Source organism: Dermacentor albipictus, chromosome 8 (assembly GCF_038994185.2).
Source record: "Dermacentor albipictus isolate Rhodes 1998 colony chromosome 8, USDA_Dalb.pri_finalv2, whole genome shotgun sequence".
NCBI lineage: Eukaryota > Metazoa > Arthropoda > Arachnida > Ixodida > Ixodidae > Dermacentor > Dermacentor albipictus.
In genome coordinates, this window is record NC_091828.1 from 131,341,453 (window position 1) to 131,363,418 (window position 21,966).

The 21,966-nt window shown below is 50.1% G+C and overlaps 1 protein-coding gene across 2 annotated transcripts in view; it reads right to left on the reverse strand.

Annotated features, from left to right (window-relative positions):
- The window catches only part of LOC135898258 (pentatricopeptide repeat-containing protein 1, mitochondrial), a 75,368-nt gene that overhangs the window by 35,856 nt on the left and 17,546 nt on the right, over positions 1-21,966 (reverse strand). For both annotated transcript variants that reach the window (XM_065427104.2, XM_070524470.1), the window contains exon 4: positions 21,103-21,213. In XM_065427104.2, the coding sequence (XP_065283176.2) occupies positions 21,103-21,213 (111 nt within the window). The remainder of the gene's footprint in view (positions 1-21,102; positions 21,214-21,966) is intronic.

A 21,966-nucleotide genomic window follows, 5' to 3' on the forward strand; every position in this document is an offset into this window, starting at 1 on the left:
AAAAATTTAATCATAGGGAAATACAACTTTTGCAAAACCGTTGTAACCAACGTAACAAACTCACGCAAGATGTAAAATTACATATTGAATTTGTCCGCTTTGAATGATCTAATGGATGCCGTTTACAGAACCGCAATATCTGTTCTTCATGCAGAACTATGAATTTGTAAACTTTGTGCTTCTATTTTTTTTCAAACGATCAAATATTTGAAAATCGTTTTAGGAAATTCAAGCCCTAAATCGAAATTCCGCTTCCAACAGTCACTAGAATTTAAGGTTCTCTTTCAAATGCAACAAATTTCATCAAAATCGGTCCAGGGGTTATCTCATAAAAACGTTTTTGCGTTTTACATGTATTTGAATAGGCCGCGTCGGAGTTGGGCCCGAGCTAAAGCTTCCTCTTAAACTGGCATATGTGTACAGCGCAAAAGACGAGGACTGAAGGGAGAACACAACACAGGCTCGTCCTCGTCCTAGTCTTTTGCGCTGTGCACACATGTCGATATTGGATCACCAACTCGCCCAAGCTTCCACCTTATCACGTTAAACTGGGCAAGATACTCAATTCCCTCCACTGTTTAGAGGCTCTCCATGCATTAGGCCCTATGAATATGCAATATAATTTTCCATTATGTACCAAAAAATGCTACATTTATCAGACTCCCTGATATACCCAGTTTAGAATGTCATCGCTAAAATTTGCCTCAAGGAGTGCACTTTGGTGATAGGTGGATTTTACCGCCCACCAATAACAAAAGTGCTTTCTTTAAAATGCTAAATGAATTTTTATATGACCGTGTTGCCCTCACCAAAAACATTTTGATTGCTGGAGGTTTACATGTACCTTCTATTGATTGGAGCAGTGAAAATCAAGAGCCTCTCGATACTATTGCTGAAAAGTGAACTGATTTAGTTATCTTTCATGAGCTTCCCCAATTAGTCAAAGAACTTACATGTGTTCACAAGACAGCGAAATCCATCCTAGATCTTTTACTTGTCGTTAGCAGTATACTCTGGAAAGAACTCCTAGTTCCCACTCTCGAGGATATATCAGACCACAAGCTAATAACTCTAACACTTAACTCTTTCATTACCACAAGAAATGTGCTCATTTTCAGTGCTTCTATATATTAACATTTCATTACAGGACATAGTAGTTGGAACATATACTGCAATATATAGCCTGATCACTGGGGTTTTGGATGGATCTATAGCAGTAATAATTGTAATAATAATTGTAATAATTGTAATAATTGCTCAAATAAGTTTTGAGAATCTTTATGTGAAACTTCAAAGAAGCATCTCAATGAGCGTGAAAAACTAATAATGTGCTATTTTTTATATAAGTTCCAAGAGTGAAAAAACCTGAAACACACAAAATATGCACCTGGCTCCTAGATCCCAACTTCTGTAAATTACACAAAGCAAAAAAGTATTGTTACAGAGATTTATTGGTGCCGATACTTGCCATAGAGATTTCCATGCTACTATGTGGAAAAGCAGTAGCTTCGCTAATGTGAAAACGCACAAGTTCCAATTATACAGAGAGCATTTGTTTTTACTCCTTGCAGCAGGCACATGGTTCCTGTTTTACTGCATTCTTTAGGCTTGCCAAGCAATGATTGTCAGGTGAAGGAACATGCAGTAGCCTTCCCCCCCCCCCCCCCCCATACATGATTGTTGTGTTTGATTGGCTTTCCTGGGCAAGCAAGGTGGTCTAGTGTGCATTCAGCTGGTGCTGGAGCCTCCACATGCATTGTTCAGTTCCTGTACAGTTCTGTACAGTAAAGTGGAATTTTGCACAATACTGCACAGTAATAAATAAGGGCACTTGCTTTCGCTGTTGCTAAACTTGGACACAAAGAAAACCCTGAGAGTTGACGCATACCCAACACTTTTCTTGTTAGGCATGCTGAATGGCACACGAAGTACTTAGTATGTCCGATATTTAGAGAGTCGTTATCCCAAGTTAAATAACCAGTAGAATGGAGGTACAGTAAGATCATTCCTCTCCTAAAGGTGGCAACTCACGTCAGATAACCTTGTACAATGCGATCTCATCGCTGTGCACATTGCTGTGCACGTGACATGCCATATGCTGGGTGTGTAGTGCGTGGCTCAGTCTATGCTGTTGCGGGTCGTGCATCTGGCTCGTAGCAAGTGCAACATGGTGTCATAAGTGGTCACGGTGCACGCATGACGAAGCGCTTGGTTTTCATTAACAACAAAGCCCCTCCCGCCAGCAAGTGCAAAGGCGCACCTTCAACCATCATCTACGAAGCCTAATTCTCAAGCCAGCAACTCCATAGTTGCCCTCGTCTGCCTTGCCAGCACATTTTTGGCCTCACCAATGCTCGACCACGCCAGCCGGCCTACTAATGTAAGTAAATTGCCTAAATGTCAGTCGCCGCACTTAGCAGATATCACGTTTTTGGAGAAGGCCACTTTGCATACTGGGGACATATTCTCGGACAATCCCTTTCAGCGATACTATCGTCTGTCACAATCCGCGCGAGTTCATGAAGGAGGGAGGGGCGCTCAAGGCACTCGCCGTCAGAGTGACGCTCCGCGGCGTGGTGGTAATGAACGATGACTGATTGCCAAGCAGCTGTGCTCGTCAGTGTTTGGTGCGGTGACCAATGTTGCCCATCAAGCCTGTCGAAAATTGTGCCTAGGGGGCGTCACATGCTTGTCACACCCCTTACCCCCAGTTTGTTTGTTCACTACAAACAAAATATGTCCAAGCAAACATAAGTTGACGCATGGTCAAGGCTCTGCCGCCATCTCAGCTGGGCTGACGGCGCCTGTTAGCCAGGTGAGTCACGGTCCGGCGGCCTCTGCGGTTGAGTACTTCGCCTGGGCACTGGTGTTGACGGGCCGAGTATGGCAACACCGGGTGCTGCCTGAGCCAGCCGCACTCTGTCCAGAGGGTCCGCAGTGCCTGGCCTTGAGAGTGGTGCCGGACTTGACACTGGCCTAACAGGCACCACACCACGGGCAATGCTTGCCGCCTTCAAGGTGGGCGGTGCTTCGCTGGAAGCGACTGTTGTTGCCACTCTTCCTCCTGCCGGCTTGACTTCTGAAGCGGCAGTAGAAGGTGCTAGCTAAGTCCCGAGGTGAGACCTAACATGGTCGGTGTGCCGGTGTCACGTGGTCCCGTCTGGCATGCGGACAAGCAGCGATGAGGCGCTGGCAGGAGACACCACCTGTCCGGCGGACCAGGGGGGGCCAGGACAAAAGTTCCTGGCGAAGACTAGAGCTCCCGACTCCGGCAAAGGGCCGGGACGGCACCCTCGGTCAGCAGCCAGCTTCTGCTTTAGCTGCTTCAGGCGCGCGGTGAAACGGAGGTCTGGCTGCAAGACGTCCAAGGGTGTTTTAACCATCTGGCCCAGCAGAAGCTCACAGGAGGTGTGGCCACTGACACTCTGGGGCGTGGTCCTGTACTGGAACAGTACCCGGGCTACCTGCGCCCGGTAATCCCCAGCCTCGCTCTTCTTGAGCTTGTCCTTGATGGTCTGCACCAGCGGCTCGGCTGCACCATTTGAAGCAGGTGTCTTGGCCTTGTTACTTTGTGGGCGCATGTGTTAGCACTGTTACAATATTCAAAACATGAACGACCAGGAAGTAATGGCCTTTGAAAGGCCTCCCAAAGTCTACATGCAGGCGGCATCAGGATCTCTGTGGGAATGGCCAGGGGGTGATTTCCACATGACGTGAGGTCCGTTGATGCTCCTGGCAGACTTGGCAGCTCTACACCATGTGAACGATGTTCTGGTCCAGGCCAGGCCATCAAACATGGGACCGGGCCACCATTTTGGTCTTTTCCACGCCAGGATGACCCGCGTGCAGCAAATGCAGGACCCTGGACCGGAGACATTGTGGGATCTCCACATTAGAACCCTGCAGTAGGCAGCCCTACTGCAGGCTAAGCTCAGTGACCTTGTGGCTATAGGCCTGTTGAACCAACTCCTCCCCACGGGACACTGCCTTGACCGCCTGAGACAGGACTGGGTCCTGGCCGGTCGCCTGCAACACTGCAGATCTGGAGAGATGTCAGGGTATGCATGCTCCAGCATGAACACTTCAGCAGGTTCTGAAACAGCAGCAGGGTAGGCACCTCTGGCAGGGGCAAGTGGCTTAGTGCATCAGCAGGTCCGAGGTCCTTTCCCAGATGGCAGACCAGCTGGTAGCTACGCCGGCCTGGGAAATGACATATATCAGGTACTCAACACTGGGGGCCAGCAAAACACACTTTTCCAGCTTGAGCTTGCGACCAGCGTCCTGCAGTCATGCCAGGACGTTGTGCACGTTCTGCAGGTGGTCCCTGTCATCGGTACCAGTAACCAGGATGTCGTCCAAATACATTGCCACGTGCCTCATGCCCCTTAATAGGTTGTCCATCTCCCTCTGAAAAATGGCTTTAAACCCGTTATTGCATACCAGTAGGAACAGGTTTCCCCACATTTATTTTATTTATTCTGTGACACCTGGAGACCATCGACAAAATAGAGGCTGAGGCCACGCCAGATGGTAAGCGCGTGTACTGGAAGAGCCCCAAAGTTGACGATATTGTGACGTACTTCCGGGAGGCTTTTGGGAGATGCTGGTAAGCATCTGAGGTTAAGCTTCGTGAACTTCTGTCTTCCAGACAACGCCGACCAGAGATCTTCGATCCGGGGTAGCGGGTACCTCTCAACGGTAGTGATAGGCTTGATGGTAACCTTGAAATCTCCGCAAATCCTGACACTGCCGTCTCACTTGAGGAGAGGTACGATGGGGGCAGCCCATTCATATGTCTCAACAGGCACCAGGATGCCCTCTCGCTGCAAACGTTGCAGCTCCTGGGTGACTCCGTCCTTCAGGATAAACGGCAATGGGCAAGGCTTGAAAAAATGAGGTCAGGCTCCCTCAGGTACATAGATGCCAGCCAACATGCCAGCAAATGTGTAACAAGCATGTGACGCCCCTCAGGCACAATCTTCGTTGGCCCGCCAGGCTCGGTAGCCTGCCAGGCTCAGTAGGCAACATTGGTCACAATACCGCAATAAACACTGACGAGCACAGCTGCTCGGTGGTCAGTCATCGTTCATCACTACCCCACTGCGGAGCGTCTGTTTAACAGAGGGTGCCTCAAGCCCTCCCTTGTCCACAAACCCAGACGGATCGTGACACTGGTGACGAGAATCCACGGAGCGTCCCACGCCGCCGCGAGCGGCGAAACACCGCCCGCTGTTGCTGCTGCCATGCCAGAACAGAAGGCTCAAGTCGTTCGAGGGAGATGGGTCCACCTGGCCAATTTACGAGGAAGAAGTCCGTTTGTTTTTCCAGGCAAACGACACACCCGAGGCCAAACAGCAGGACCAGCACCTTCAGTCTCCTGTTCGACCTTCTCAAGCCAGCTACGCTGCATGTTAAGACGCTGGGTGAGCTGCTCGCCATACCGCGCTCGCATTTCAACCCAGCACTGCCCACACTAATGAAATGTTTCCGCTTGTGGGATTCTCCTCCGTGTGCTCTTGGGACAAAGGAACGGCAACACAGTAGGGCAAACAATCACAAGGGCATTTATTGCACCTTTCATAGATCAATGCCTGCTAGCCGAGTTGCTATACACAAAACATTCCGGTGGGCGCGTGACGAATCTAGAAGTCCGACTCACCGCGACCGGATAACGAGCGAATATGTTCACCCCATGCTGGATCCCAACGCCTGGTAATTCGCGCATACGGTCACGCGAACAGTGGCGCGCTCGAAGGCGGCCCCGCGAGACGGTCTTGCCGAAGCATGGATCGGCGCACGTGCGGGACGTCCGCCACGTTCGCCAGTCCCCCGCTCAAGAGAGCGAGCCTTCCTTTCCCGCGCCCTGCCTGTAGGCGGCATCAGCAGCGCAACACTCGCGCCATCTCTCGTACGGCGCTTCAACCACTCCAACCGCCACGGGCGCCAGGCCACTTGGCGGGCGAAGCCGCCTTGCAGGAGACGAGCTATGCGGGAAAACTAGATCTCTGGGGAGGCGTGAGAGTCACGCATCCCCACACGCTTCAACAACCGGAGCCGCCGGGAAGGAGAGACCCTCGGGCAGTTCGTTGCTGCGCTACTAGGGTTAGCGAGTGCCTGCGCCTTAGGGGACCAACTGGACTCGCTGCTCCGGGACCGTTTTGTCTGCGGCATCAACAACACCGCCATGCAGACGTGACTCCTGGAGCTTCTCGACCCCTCGCTGGACGATGCCATGAAGGCAGCGCTGGCAATGGAAGCTGCCGCCAAGGATGCCAGCGAGATTGCCCGTGTGACTGGCTCACCGTCGGCAGAAGCGGCGGTCAACAAGTTGGCGACAAAGGCCAGTACCTGCGGTCGCTGTGGTGGTGCCCACTCCCCCTCAGAGTGCCAGTCCTCTATAGCACAATGCTTCACGTGCAGGAAAACGGGGCACCTGGCACGGGTATGCCGAAGGGGGAGGACGAACAGCAAACAGCAGCAGCAGCCTGGTTCATGCCCAGGTACCACACAAGCCAACGGCCAGGGTAGCTGTCGCAAGGGGTACGCGGCGGGGCGTGCGGCAGCAGGCTCAAGTTCTTCCGCGGCCAGGCTTAACGTCGTGGAGGTTTTCGACATGTGGCATACAGGCCTTGTACCGTCGTCTGTGCCACCGTACATGCTGACCCTCGAAATCTGTGGACACCCCATTTCCATGGAGCTGGACACAGGGGCCAACGTGTCGGTCATGGCCGGGAAACTGTTCAAGCGTATGTTCCCCAGTGTGTCCGTCGAGGCTTCGGGCGTGATGCTGCGCAGCTACTCCAGGCAGCTCTCCCAGGTCCAGCCAGGAGGCTGTCAGGAGGCTGGGGATCTTTCACAACATGCAGGCTGGCTTCCTGGTACTACAGCAGATGAACGCCCAGTGCGAGAATCCAGTTTCGGCCCAGTAGCATCGACAACGACCCCTTGGTTAAGTAAAGGGGAAGGATTGCCTCCCTGTCGCCAAGGAGAACGCTGACCTGGGATGGCTGTCCGGAGTAGCTGCGCAGCATGACACCCAAAGCCTCGATGGACACCCTGGAGAAGGTATACTTGAAGAGTTTCCGGACCATGACCGACACGCTGGCGCCCGTGTCCAGCGCCATGAAAATGGGGTGCCCGCAGACTTCAATGGTCAGCATGTACGGCGGCACAGACAAGAGAACAAGGCCTGTGTGCCACATGTTGAAAATCGGCGGGTCCTCGGCCACGGTGTGGAGCCTCGCCGCAGGGGAACTCGAGCCTGCTGCCGCAAGTCTCCGCCGCGTACCCTTACGACGGCTACCTTGGCTGCGAGCTTGTGTGGGACCTGGGTTTGAACCAGGCTGCTGCTGCTGCTGTCCGCTGTTCATCCTCCCCCTTCGGCATATACCTATGTGCCAGGTGCCCCGCTTTCCCGCACGTGAAGCATTGTGCTTGAGAGAACAGGCACTGTGAGGGGGAGTGGGCACCACCACAGCGACTACAGGTACTGCCCTTTGTCGCCAACTTGATGACAGCCGCTTATGATAATGTCACCCATGAAGCCATCCTTAGCATGTTAGAAGCTGTTGGACTTGGTGGTAAGATGTATATGTGGATGTGCAGCTACTTACAGAAGAGACCATTCTACGTGGACACAGAAAATGGCCCGACATCTGAGCATTACGGTAGCCGAGGAGTCCCTCAAGGCGGAGTGCTTAGCCCGACTCTTTTCAATCTCACCCTCTGTTGATTAGTTGACAACCTGCCAAGCACCATACGACTTTCCGTCTATGCGGATGACATCTGCATTTGGGCATCGAGTGTGACATGACTTCAGCTTCGCGCTTGGCTTCGGAAGGCTGCCACAATGACATCTTGGTACCTTCGTGAACAAGGACTTTAAATTTCATGCGGGAAGTGCGCAATGGTGGCATTCACAAGGAAGCGAATGTCCGCTAACGGCATATCTATTAACGGGCAACTTATACCACACAGCAGAAGTCACAGGTTCTTGGTAGCCGTAATTGACAGACCTATCTTGGACTCCGCACGTGAATTCCGTGAAAAAGCAGCTGACTGCTATCCGTCACCTGTTCAGGTTTCTTGCAGGAAAAAGTTGGGGAGTATCTATACCCGCTATGTTACAGCTGTACATGGCGCTGTTCGTTGGATTCCTGCGATACAGCCTGCCTGCAATATCCAACACCTTCAAGACTAACCTGCGTACGATTCAGAGTATTCAAGCCCAAGCCCTTAAGATATGTCTTGGCTTACCACGCAGTGCATCAATGGCTGAAACCATTGCCCTTGCACAGGATTACCCAATCACGACGCACATTACCGTTAAGACAATGCGTATGCATCTCAGGCATTGTGCTAGGACCCCTTCCCACCACTTGGCGAGCCTCACTGCTGCAAGGCCCTGCTCGACATTTAGCAGTATTGTCAGTGCACATTGTGCGTCGTTTACTTCAGGGTACGCACCTGCGGCCAAGCCAGCGTTTCCTCCGTGGTGTTTGAGCCGTCCACAAGTACATATCATGATTCCAGGACTACAGAAGAAGACAGATCTACCAGCCCCTGCTCTAAAACAGCTGAGCTTACTTCTTTTGCATGAAAAGTACGGCAACCACGTGCACATCTATACCGATGGATCGACTACGTCGTGCAGTTCTGGTGGTGCCGTGGTTATACCAACGCGAGGAATGACACTGCGCTTCAAGACATCGCATGTCACGACCTCAACGGCGGCAGAACTAATGGCCCTGCGTTGAGCAGTGGAATTCATTGAATCTGAAAGACCTAGAAAATGGGCTGTGTTCTGTGATTCAAAACCGGCATTACAGTGCACACAGTCAGTTCTCCGACACGGATGCCATGACCAAGTGACATACGAAATCGCGAAACTTTACCATCACGTCCAACAAAAAGGTCACGAGGTCGTTTTTCAATGGGTACCTGGCCATTGTGGAATCAGTGGCAATGATTCTGCCGATAACGCTGCTCGCACAGCACACCAAAAAGAGCACAGCATTCCAATTCCGCTTTCGAGGACAGACACTGCAAGGCAGCTTCGACACCTGGCACGCAGTCTCACACTGACCGAGTGGAACTCGCCAAGCTTACGACTTACACGACTGCACCGACTAAACCCCTCCCTGCAGCTCCGACCTCCACTCGGACTTCCTCGACGTGAAGCTACGCTTCTCTGTCGCCTTTGGTTAGGAGTTGCCTTCACAAGGGCGTACTTTACATTAATTGGAGTAACTGACAGCGCAGCATGCGAGGTCTGTGGCATCGAAGAAAACATCGACCACCTGCTGTGCCACTGTCCACGTACACCCCTGAGAGAGAAGAACTTGCCAAAGCTTTCCAAAAACTGGACAATCGGCCGCTTTCTGTGCAGGTGCTGTTGGAACACCGCCCCCATCGCCCGTTGGCCCATAAAGCGGTGAAGGCGCTTTTGTGCTTGTTAAGGACGACGGGCTTGTGCGACCATCTGTGACTATTAATGCAATTTCTGTAAAGCCACACACGTCAGCGAACTCACCGCAATTTCCTTCTTTCCTTCCCTCCTCTCTCCCTGTTATCCTTGTTTTCCCCTTTCCCATTCCCCCGGTGTAGGGTAGCCAACTAGACGTTATTCTGGTTAACTTTCTACTTTCTACTTTCTATTCTGGTTGCTTTCTACTTTTCTCTTTCCCTCCTCCTTGTTGACAGCCACTTCCGCCGACAGTGAGCCGGTCACTGTTGTTTGGACAGCAGTTTTAGATCAACTTGCTCAACTAACGTTGTTCATTCAGAATTGCCTGCATCATGGCTAATTCTCTGCAGCAGCTGTCACAGGATGGAATTCTACAGTGGAATTGTCGGGGCCCAAACTCCAAGTTAGGAGAAATTAAAACCAAGCTTCAATACAATAAGCTACATGTATGGGCACTGCTTATTCAAGAGCATAATAAGCTATGCTCCCTATCCAATTTTAATGGGTATCATAACCCATCTATTAGAGATAGACGTGCTACTACAATGGCTTCAGCTCTGGGAAAAGCTGCAGTTTATATATCATCGCATATTGCTCACACAGTGATTGACCTGGAGCCATGGTGTAGTGGTAATCAAGAAGTTGTCGGGGTCCTGACATGACCAGTGAAGACTCCTGTCATTCTAGTGTCATTCTACGCCAGACCGCAGCGCACACGTTTGAACTTGGGGTGGATAGCCGATCTCCGGTCTACGTACCTGGGAATTCCTATTCTCGTGGGTGGAGACTTCATTGCCCCACATACAGAATGGGGGTACAACTCTCGAAGAGGATACCAAGTTAAAAACATCATGAGCGATGCCACTTTTACACTGCTGAACCATCACGCTGTGGCTACCTGTGCTGTACCCGCAGTATCTAGAACAAACGCTCCAGACCTCACGTGGTGGTTGGGTCCTGGAATGCCGCAGTGGAGGGTGGAACCAGATACATGGGGCAGTGATCATATGCCAATAAAGATTGGTTTGCACAGAACTTGCATAAAGAAAATTCGACAAGTAACAGTCACGCATTGGAATAAGTTTCGGGAATCATCGATTGATAAAGTACCCACAGAGCCCTCAGAAATTCTTCCCGCTTTGCAAGAACTGCTACGGAGGAACACCACTGTAACCAAAGTTGACGAGGAACAACCTCAACCGTACCTCACCCTTTTGCAACTTTGGGCAAAGCGACGTCAGGCAGAATTGTGTGCGCCGAGGAATCCCGATGCATCAGGTAGTCGTGCACGTGCTAACCATACAGCGGCGAAGGTGCGTCAGCACGAAAAGCAACTTTCTCGACGACAATGGTATGAGTGGTGCGAGAATCTTGGATCGGGTATTGGAAACAGAGCCCTTTGGCGTACGTTCCGGTCAATGGAACGTGGTCATAAGCAACCTGACCCTGCAGCGAGCGTTAGGTTAGCGATGAAGAGTTCGCCACATCGATTTGCAGAACACGCTGCTAGAGCGTTTTTCCCGAAATACGATCAAGCGTCACCTATAAACTGCCCCGAAATTGATGAGTCTGACACAACCTCCAAATCCGAAATATCCAGCCCTTTCAGCATGGCCGAACTAATAGCGACGATTGAAACTTCGAAGCAACGAACAACACCTGGTCCCGATGGTATTCCTTATGAGGTTTTCAAGAACATGGAAGGAGCAGCTCTCGACGCACTTCTTCAGGCTATTAATAAAGTATGGGAGACTGGAAACGTTCCATCTGATTGGAAGCATTCAATTGTTGTCGCGATTCCGGAACCAGGAAAGTCTCCAAATAGCCTGCAGTCTTTACGCCCAATTTCACTAACCTCAACTGTCTGCAAACTCGCTGAAAAGATGCTGGCCACACGAGTTTCCTGGTGGCTTGAACGCCAAATCCTGCTCAAATTGGATTCCGTGCTTACTTGGGAACTGAAGACGGACTTTCTATGTTATCAGACGATGTTTTACAGGTTTCTCCACACAGTCACGGTGTGCGCACGGTAGTAGCAACAGGCATAACGAAAGCTTATGACAATATAGACCATGAAATTATCATATCCAACCTCATCGACCTGGGACTTCCACTGCGGGTGATAAGATTAATCTACTCATTCCTTCAGAATCACACATTTGCGATTAGAGTAGATGGAAGGCAAGAAGGATACTTCACATCGAACAGAGAAGTCCCACAAGGTTCGGTTCTGGCTCCTCTTCTCTTCAACGTTGCTCTAATACCTCTAGCCTGGCAACTACATCGGATTCCAGATGTGAGGTTTTTAATCTATGCGGATGACGTCACTTTGTGGTCCGTGCATAAAGATATATCTAGACAAACTCAACAGCTTCAAGAAGCCCTTGATGTGCTGAACAACTACGCTCGGAAAGCAGGGTTGGACATTTCTGCCCAAAAATCAAGCTATGTTGTGGTGGCCAACAAGAAAGGACGCACAAGAATCACGCAGCACCCCTTTGCATTTAGACTCGGCGCAGTGACAATCCCTGAGGCTTCTGAGGTTCGCATACTGGGTCTCGGTATTCACCAATCTGGCAGTGGTGCACACTGGCTCCGTAAAACCAGACAGAGTTTGACAAAAACACTTCACCTTATTCGTCGCATTGCAGCAAAAGCAGCTGGAGCTCGTACTGACGTAGCTCGACGGTTGGTGCGTGCAGTCTTGCAGCCACGAATTTTATATCAAGCACAATTTCAACGGCTGACTTTGGCACAGCTGGCACAGTTGGAGACGATTAATCGATGCTATGCGCACAATCACAGCACTGCCCCGCATCACTCCGATACCAACCTTACAGGAACATGCCCAGCTCAACACAATTGCAGAGCTAATTTTGCAACGTGAAAAAGCACGTGAAATAAAAAAGCAACTTATTCCGGCTGTCACTGCGTTGCACGCTCATTTTCACCGTGGCTCTCGAATTGACAATCAGCCCTATCCAATGCCTCCCTGGGAATTCACCAGCATCACGACTAATAAGCAAACGAAGTTACGACGCAGCGATACAACAGGTATTATTGACGAACACAACATCGTCGATGCATCATGCGTTAACATCTGCAAAGTCTATACGGATGCTGCCAATCTCCCAGATGGCGGAAGGACATCATTCCTGAGTACTACACAAAATTTCATCAGCGGCCACCAGCGCTATTTATCTACGGAAGCCAGCGCTCTAGTAATGGAACTTCAAGCCATCCACGACGCTGTGCAAGATGCCACATCTAAGCTGCCTACCATCAAGCAACTAGATATCTTCACTGATTCTTTAGCGGCTATTCAGGAATTCAAGAAGGTTGATAAGGCGATAAAAATCTGCGAGACAATACACACTATGAATAGTAAGACAGCTACTTGCGTCAAGGTACACTGGATTCAAGGCCATTCAGCGAACCCTCACAACATTGCTGCTGACCAGCAGGCACACTGCCCTCCTAATCCTGATTCTCCACCTATTCCCCTCCCACCCCAACCCCGTAACTCGCTGCAAGCCCGTAAAAATGTTCTCCGGCAGGACACACGCGCTCTTATCCCACCGTGTGTCTGCTCCCTCCCCTTCACCTTACTAGGGCGGTGGAAGTTGTGCTTAGGAGGCTTCGGGCCGGGGTGGCCCTTACACCGGCTGTTGTCTCAAGGTGGAACTGGTTGCATTTAGCACTGGGTGCTACGTGTCCATAATGCTCCATTCCTGTGGTGGAATCAGATGCATACCACCTAATATGGACATGTACGGGTTTATAATCGGATTGCTCGCGTCTCTTACTGCAAGCCGGCCTCCGCTACAGTGTGACAACCAGCTATAACCGCTGAATACATGACAACAGATTCCACAAAACACTGCTTCAATTCATACACAACACAGGCCTCACAGCACACATATAATACACATATACGCTCCAAGAATTATGCCTTAAGGGCAAGCCTTTATCGCAATAAAAAAAGAAAGTGCAATCTCGCTGACGTCCTTGGCCGCAGCTTCCATCGCCAGCACTGCCTTCACAGCATCTTACAGCGAGGGGTTAGGTAGCTCCAGGTGTCACGCCTGCATGGCGGGGTTGTTTATGCCGCAGACGAAACTGTCCGGGAGCAGCGAGTCGAGCTGGTCCCCAAAGGTGCAGGCACTCGCTAGCCCTCGTAGCTCAGCAACGAACTGCCGAAGAGTCTCTCCTTCCCAGCGGCTTCGGTTACTGAAGCGGAAACACTCCATTAGTGTGGACAGTGCCAGGCTGAAATGTGAGTGCAGCATGGTGAGCAGCTCACTCAGCGTCTTAACATGCGGTGTGGCAGCTTGAGGAGGTAGAGCAGGAGATCGAAGATGCAGGTCCCGCAGCTGGCCAAAAAAATGTACTGCTTTTTGGCCTCGGGCGTGTCGTTTGCCTGGAAGAACACGTGGACTTGCTCCTTGTAGACTGGCCAGGCAGACCCATCTCCCTCGAACGGTTCGAACCTCCTGTACAGCAACATGGCGGCAGGAACGGGGGCGGTGTTTCACCGCTCCCAGAAGCATGGGTTGATCTGTGGGCACTCGTCACCAGCGTCATAATCCGTCCGGGTTCATGAACAGGGGGGGGGGGGGGGGGGCTCAAAGCACCCGCCGTCAAAGTGACACTCCGCAGTGTGGCGGTGATGAACGATGACTGACCGCCAAGCAGCTCTGCTCATGAGTGCTTATTTGGTGCGGTGACCAATGTTGCCCCCAAAGCATGGCGGGCCAACGAAGATTATACCTAGGGGGCGTCACATGCTTGTCACAAGCCTAATCCTCCAGCCAGCAATTGCATAGTTGCCCTTGTCTGCCTTACCAACACATCCTTTGGCTTCCCCAATGCTCGACCTCGCCAGCTAGCCTACAACATGCAAGTCAATTGCCTAGATGTCACAGTCGCCGCACTTAGCAGCTATCATGTCATTGGAGAAGGCCGCTCCGCATACTGGGGACATATTCTCGGACAATCACTTTCAACAATCTTATCGTCTTGGTGTGACGTAGTACTCCAGCAGCTAATCAGATCATCTGGTTTTGCTCAACCAGCCAACCTGTGTGCGCCTGACGGCCAAAGCGACAGTACTGCCAAAAGTTATCCTCCCAGAATACGTTCCCAGATTCATTGCAATCAGCTGCTACGCCCGCACCTGTGACCGCATTATGGGCCAGTCATTCCTTGCGCCAGCCTGATTGGTTTAACTTCAAAAACGCCGGTTCCTGGTCGACCTGGTTAAACCTTTTCAAGTAATACACATTTACTTTAGGCCTTCACCATGCACTGGGAGATATTCAAGTTTGGACTCTACTGTACTACATGAGCTCTGAAGCTCGCCCATTCTTGAAACTTTTGGCCTTGACATATCTCTGAACAACTACTTTATCGTATGCAAATAAATTCACAACACATTTCAGCCATCCCATCAATAAAGATTACGAGTTGGCACAGTTTCATCAACGAGCCCAGCAACCGGGTGAAACCGTGGACAGCTACTATGCAGAGCTCTGTAAACTGCAAAAAAAGGTGCAACTACCCTTCCACTCAAGTCGAAGAATGTCTTGTCCACGACCGCTTCATGGTGGGACTGTGGGATTCCTCAATCACCGATGATAAGTTCTGCACAAACCCTTAGCTCAGCCTCAAGGAGGCATATATTCAAGCAAGCCAAGCGGAAGACGCCGAAAAACAGAAGAGTACGCTTGAAGCACATGCAACGGTGCAAGGTGCACCGAATCTCAAAGCAGCCAAGCACCATCAGTACCAGCCGAGACGTGACAGACACGTCGAGGTGACGCCAGCAAGGCAGAAAGCCACTAGCAAGAATTCGTGTGATTTCTGTGGTCATGCCCCACATTCTCGCTCCGAGTGCCCAGCGCGCAACTCGCAGTGCAACTATTGCAAGAAAAAAGGCCCTTTTGGTGATGCTAGTTGGGAACACTATGATCTGCTGACAGTAGACCAATTCCTGGGCCTTCTGGGAGATGCGAAAATATTCAGCACATTGGACGCGTCTGGGTTTTATCAAGTCAAGCTTGTGGAAGAATCGCAAGAGTTCATAACCTTCAGCATGCCATTTGGGTGTTAATGCTTTCATCGGATGCCCTTCAGCATTACGTCAGCACCAGAATTTTTTCAGAAGCAAATGCCAACATTTTTAGAAGGTCTGGAAGGCACGGTCTGCAAGAATAATGATGTCCTTGTTTTTGGCCGCTCTTTAGAAGAACATGACATTCGCCTTAAAGGAGTCCTCACAAAGCTTTCTCAAGCTAGGATCGGCTTGAATGAGGAAAAATGCTGTTTTCACCAGACAGAAGTTTCTTTCCTTGGGGCTGTTAGATATGGCGCCGTTTCCTGAGGCTACTTCGAGTTCCCCAGACCACATCGAATCGCAGCACAGCTAATTGAGGAATGCAGAAGCAGGAAAGCACATTCCAGAGGAGCGCACAAGCCCACAAGTTCACGTGCCAACACGGTCGTACGCCGCTGGGATTAGAAGGGGTCCTCGGACAATAGAGCCCAATCGTCCCCCTTCGCCTTTGAAGAAGACATTTGCTACCGCTGCGGGGCCATAGCACCGGGAGCAGGTGGGCCTCGTACAATGGAGCATGAGCGCCCCCGCCTTCTCCACCTTAGAAGAAGTGGATTGCCAGTCAGCGAGACAAGACCGCAGAGAGCCGCCGGGTGTGACACCGCGACACGGGCGCCAACGATTGGCCGAAAATGGCGTCATCTGAGCGGACTCTCCCATTGGTCAAACATGACGTGACTTCCAGTGCTCGAAGGGTTTATAAGAAGCATTCCAGAAAGACCAGAGCATTCCCTGATTCCCTGATTCACCTCTCTCGAACTTCTTGCCGCGGGCCGCAGCGTCCGAGTTGCTGCCGGCCCATAATGACTGTACGAATGTTACTTGACTCTCACCTCCTTGTAAATAATGTAGAATAAATCCTCCCAAGTTTGGTTTTCATCCCGAAGTCCGTCCTTCAACCCCTACAGGGCTAACATATTGCCGCAAGGCATCCCCAACAAGCTCAAGGCAGTGAAAGACATGAGTCAGCCCACAGATGTAGCTGGTGTGTGGCAGCTTTTATGCATGGTAAATAACCTGGGTCACTTTCTCCCACATGCATCGAAAGCCACAGCCTTGATCAGAGCTCTGCTTGGCAAGAAAGCTGTCAGGCTTCTTCAGTGTGCTAGAGATAGGTGGTGACGTCGAGATTCTCTTTGTCTGTGACTTGTGGCAGCATGACGTCAAAAGCGGTCCTCGCATTCCTTCAGTAAACCAGCCTGAACGGCATGATTTACATTGTTTCTTCCATTGCCATGTTATAAGTGAAGGTTACGTATGGCAGGGCGGCATCCCACGTCTTGTGCTCGACATCAACATACATTGCTAGCATGTCGACAAAGTTCTTGTTCAGCCACTCTGTAAGACCATTCATCTGTAGGTGGTAGGCAGTTGTCCTCCTGTGGCTTGTCTGGATGTATTGAGAATGGCTTGGGTGAGCTCCGCTGTAAAGGCCATTCCTCTGTTGGTGATGACTTCTGGGGCACCACGTCACAGCAGGATGTTCTCGACAAAGAATTTCACCACTTCGGCTGCATTACCTTTCGGCAGAGCTTTCATTTCAGCAAAGCGGATGAGGTAGTCCGTCACCACGACTATCCACTTATTTCTGGATGTTGACGTGGGAAAGGGTCCAAACAAATCCATTCCTATTTTCTGAAACAGTCGGCAAGGAGGCTCGATTGGCTGTAGTAATCCTGCTGGCCAGGATTACTACCTAGCTTACAGCCAGGTGTCTTGGATCACTGGCAGTCACGGCATGTCTTTATGTGACGGGTGACGTCGGCACTCAGACGCGGCCAATAGCACTTCTCTTGTGATCTTGCTAGCCTACGGGAAAACCCGAGCTGCCTGGCGGTCTGATTGTCGTGCAGGGTGTGCAGAACTTCTGGCCGGAGTGCTGCGGGCACAACAAGTTACAACAAATCTGTGCTGCACAGACTGGGTAGGAGTTTTTTTATGAGGGCGTCTTTGTGTAAAGAAAACGAAGACAGTCCACGCCGAAATACAGTCAAAACCCGCGATAACGAAATCCCGCAACCACCAAATTCTCGCGATAGCGAAATATTTTCATATCCCCGGTGAACGCCCATAAGATTCAATGCATTTCGTACCTCTCGGCAACGAAATGTCATACTACAATCTCGCATCCACGAAATTTGCCGGAGCGTAACCCCGCATATTACCTACTCGCGTAGGGCTAGCAGGCTCTAAAATATGCTTAAATGCGTTGTTTTGCACAAAAATTGCGTAAAATGTCAACACATTACACTTACATGGGCACCGCCATTGTTCTTTACAAAAACAACCAAGCGCTGGAAGCGATCTCGTGCGCTGGAAACACGTCATGGCCGCCACCTTGTCTGTTGATCGCCCGTTTGAACTGGCACGCATGTTGCTACTGACATGTGAGGACGGTTTTGCACACCTACTAGGCGAGATTGTACATTGTTGTTGGAAACGCGCATTCAGTTTTGCCTTCCTCGTGGCTGACAGCTCGGCGCAGCCTAGGTCAATCGCATGAGGCGGAACTGAACGAAAAATGAACGCGCATTTCAAATGATCGCCGATCGCGGCAATGTGCTGCGAAATGTGCACCTCGGTGAGAAAAATGCAGCAAAAACAAGGAAACCCATGTCCCACCGACATTTATGGCGTTTGAGATGGTGGTCGCAGCATATAGTGCTACGCATTGGGCCGTGATTGAGCGATCGTCCGGGAATACGCATCCCTTGCAGCAAGAATGCTGGTTTTGGTGCCACCCGACAGCCATCGCCTGCGGATTTGGCGCCGGATGTAGATTTGCTCTAAGGGGCCATAATCACCATTGTTTGCCTTCGGGTACACGAGATACGATCACTTTTGCTTCGGCACTGGACGCGTCGGCACCTACGGGCGACTGCGCGTGCTGGAGAAATGCTCCTGCATGCGCTGTTGCTCTGCGTCCGGTGCCGAGTTATGCAAAATCTCGCAGAAATGGTAGTATCTTCGAAAGTAACTGACCAAGAATACTGCTCCACGGCAGTGATGCCACTGCTGACCAATGCATGTGGCGCACTTTGTACTGTCGGCAATGCGGTTCTATATCCTCGAGCAAAGCTTGCCAAAGTAAGGTAACAGAATTTCGACAGTAAGGTTTTGTTCTGCGATGCATTGCCTATCTGTGCTGTCTCTTTTCGCAACAACAAAATTCCCGCGAAAGCGAATTTTTTCGTGTTCCTTGCCGATTTCGTTATTGCGAGGTTCAACTGTACTCTAGGAATAACGTCGGTCTTGCCTTCTATGTAGACTCTGCAAGGCTTCGTCACTCTGGGTCTGTTCGTTGCTGTTCAGCAAAGTCGTCTGCAGCTATTGTTCCTAGGAAGGCATCGTCGTACAGTTCGCCTCGCGGTGGCAGGTCAATAGGGACGTGCGACAGGCTTATACAGGACAGGACTTATACATCACGGTGATGTTGAGTTCCTGGAGTCTGAGACTTCATCGTGCTAGGCGACCTGAAGGATCCTTTAAGTTTGCCAGCCAAAACAGGGCATTTGCCACATTGCAATGCCTGCCGTATATGTAAGGCCAAAATTTTGCCAGAGCCCAAATGATCACGAGGCACTTTTTCTCCAGCGTAGAATAATTCGCTTTTGCTTTAGACAGTAACCGGCTAGCATAACCTATTACACTTTCAACTCCATCCTTCCTTTGAATGAGCACGACACCAAGGCATACGCTACTTGTGTTGGTGTGGATTTCCATCTCAGTGCCTTCGTCGAAGTACGAAAGCAGGAGTGGTGACTGCAGCCGTCTCAGCTCCTGAAATGTATCTTCCTGCCGTGTTCCTGAAAATGTGTCTTCCTGCAATTCTTGAAATGTTTCTTACAAAGCACCTGTAATAGGCACACAGGCCAAGGAATCTGCACACTGCCTTCTTGTTGACAGGCCGCAGGAACTTCGTGATGGCAGCTGTCTTCTGTGGGTTGGGACGGACTCCAGACTTGCTGATGTCATGGCCTATCTGTAAGCTCTCCACACTCTTCAGTTTACACCCTTTGGCTTGCCCCTTCTGCCACACAAAAATAATTGTCATCTGCCTTGATGCGTTTCCTTTCTTTATCGCTGCGAGCCCGGAACTTTCCAGTAACGAACGGCACGCGCGTTATCAGCATAGAACAGTTTACACCCTTTGGAGTGCCTCTTCTGATAACGCGCGTGCCGTTCGTCACTGGAAAGTTCCGGGCTTGCAGCGATAAAGAAAGGAAACGCATCAAGGCAGATGACGATTATTTTTGTGTGGCAGAAGGGGCAAGCCAAAGGGTGTAAACTGTTCTTAGAGTGCATAAGCAAAACGGCAATTTTCAGGCTTCAGGGTGAGTCCAGATGACCTGATCATTCTGTCTGAAGCCACCTCAGGTGATCTTTGAAATTTGTAGCGACTGCAACTTCATCCAAATAGACGAGGCAAGTCTGCCACTTCAGTCCTGCCAAGACTGTGTCCATCACATGCTGGAATATTGCAGGCGCAGAGCAAAGTCCAAATGGCATCACCTTGAACTCGAAGAGGCCGTCCAGCATGATGAAGGCGGCCTTCTCCTGATCCCTGTCATCCACTTCTATTTGCCAGTAGCCAGTCTTGAGATCCATCGACAAGAAGTATATAGCGTTGCAGAGCCAATCTAATGCGTCATGTATTCATGGCAAAGGGCATACATCCTTCTTTGTGGTCTTGTTCTGTCGATGATAATTGATGCAGAAATGTCCTTTTCTTCACCAAGACTAAAGGAGATGCACACAGGCTTCTTGACGGCTGTATGATGTTGTGCAGCACTTTGTCAACTTGTTGCCTTGTAGCTCCACATTCTCACATGGATACTCGGTAAGGGATCTGGCAGAGTGGTCGAGTGCACTGTTCTGTTATTATGTGATGCTTTGTAACCGGTGCTTTTTAACTGGTGTTATATGATGTTTTGTAACCAGAGACACAATGCCTTCAAGAACTGGTTCATGGGGAAGGCCCTGAAGCAACCCTCTGTCAACAGCTAACACGGGCAAGTCCAGAGAAAAGGCATGCAACTGCACAAGAAAGAGTGACTACACCCAGAAGAACAAGGACGCTTTTACCTAGAGCATTCAACTGCCACACAGGCCCAGTATAAATGACTCGGTGTGGGCCACAAATCGTACCTCCTGGTAGGCTGGACTTGTAAAGACGTTAGGGCTCAGATATGTTCTTAAGGGGGGGGCGATGTAGAGAGTGCAGCCCCTCAACCAGCACAGGCGTCTAGCAGCCCTGTGCTGAGAGCTGTGTATAAATTAGTTGATGTGCCGTATGCCGTATACGGGGTGAGTTGTTTTCGGCTCAGTCTGCGCTGCTGTAGGTTGTGCAACTGGCTCGCAGCAAGTGCAACACGGCCCATGTACAATAAACCTCTTTTCCACAAGAACAGGTTATGAGAGGCTAAAGTACTTTTTTTTTTTAATATTAGCACAGGCATGGTTCATTCTAAAGCTCTTATAATATTACAGTGCATTGTACACAGGAACTCCTTATGCTTACTTTAAGTCCCAGTGAAAATCCAGCTTCCTTGTCAGTGATGCAGGCCATCAGAAGAAATGCAAAGGTCTCGGTGGTAATCGCATGCTTGGCATCGGCCATTTCATCCATCACCTGAAAAATTAGGGGCTCTGATCAATCTGCTTTTTGTGGCTACACTCTAAAGCCAATAAGGAAGAAAGTCACTCTTTAACAGCTTAAACCAGCTCTTTCAATCAGCACTGCGCATTGCTTGTGCCGCTCAAAGGGAAGGAAATTTCTTGTCCCACATGTGAAATTTGGAGTAGCCATGTCCACTGACTTGCCAACATTTTTGCATCCCATGAGCTTTAGCAGTTATGTTAAACATTAAGGCCTGTTCATTAAGGCCTGTTCATGTTTGAATATAGACTTGCATGCTTCTACAAAAAGTCAATAGCTCGAAATGACCTCTTTCTATTTAGAATAGCAATACTGACCCTCATAAAACACTATACGAAACTCAAAAATGCGACAGATTTGTCTTACCTTTACTTAGACGGTTTCACTACGTTGACATATTTACGTAAATGCTTGGACACTAAACTATATGAGAACTTAAACACTGTGCCTTTTTCTGCACTCTGACATTTATTTGTCAGTTAGCTCATCTATATTATTTCTCAAACCACCATATTGTACCTACTGTTATTGAACAAATGTTTTTGTCAAAGGCAATGCACTGCTGTGCAAGTGCTTAACGATTATATACTTCGATTTTTTTTTCTTTATTCTCTTTTTCTTCTTTGTTTTCTTATTTTTGGGGTGGGGGGAAGCTTACTGACCGGAACACGCATGCATTTCGCTTTCCGAATGTTGGCTTTGCCTCCTACATCAGCAAGTAGGCAA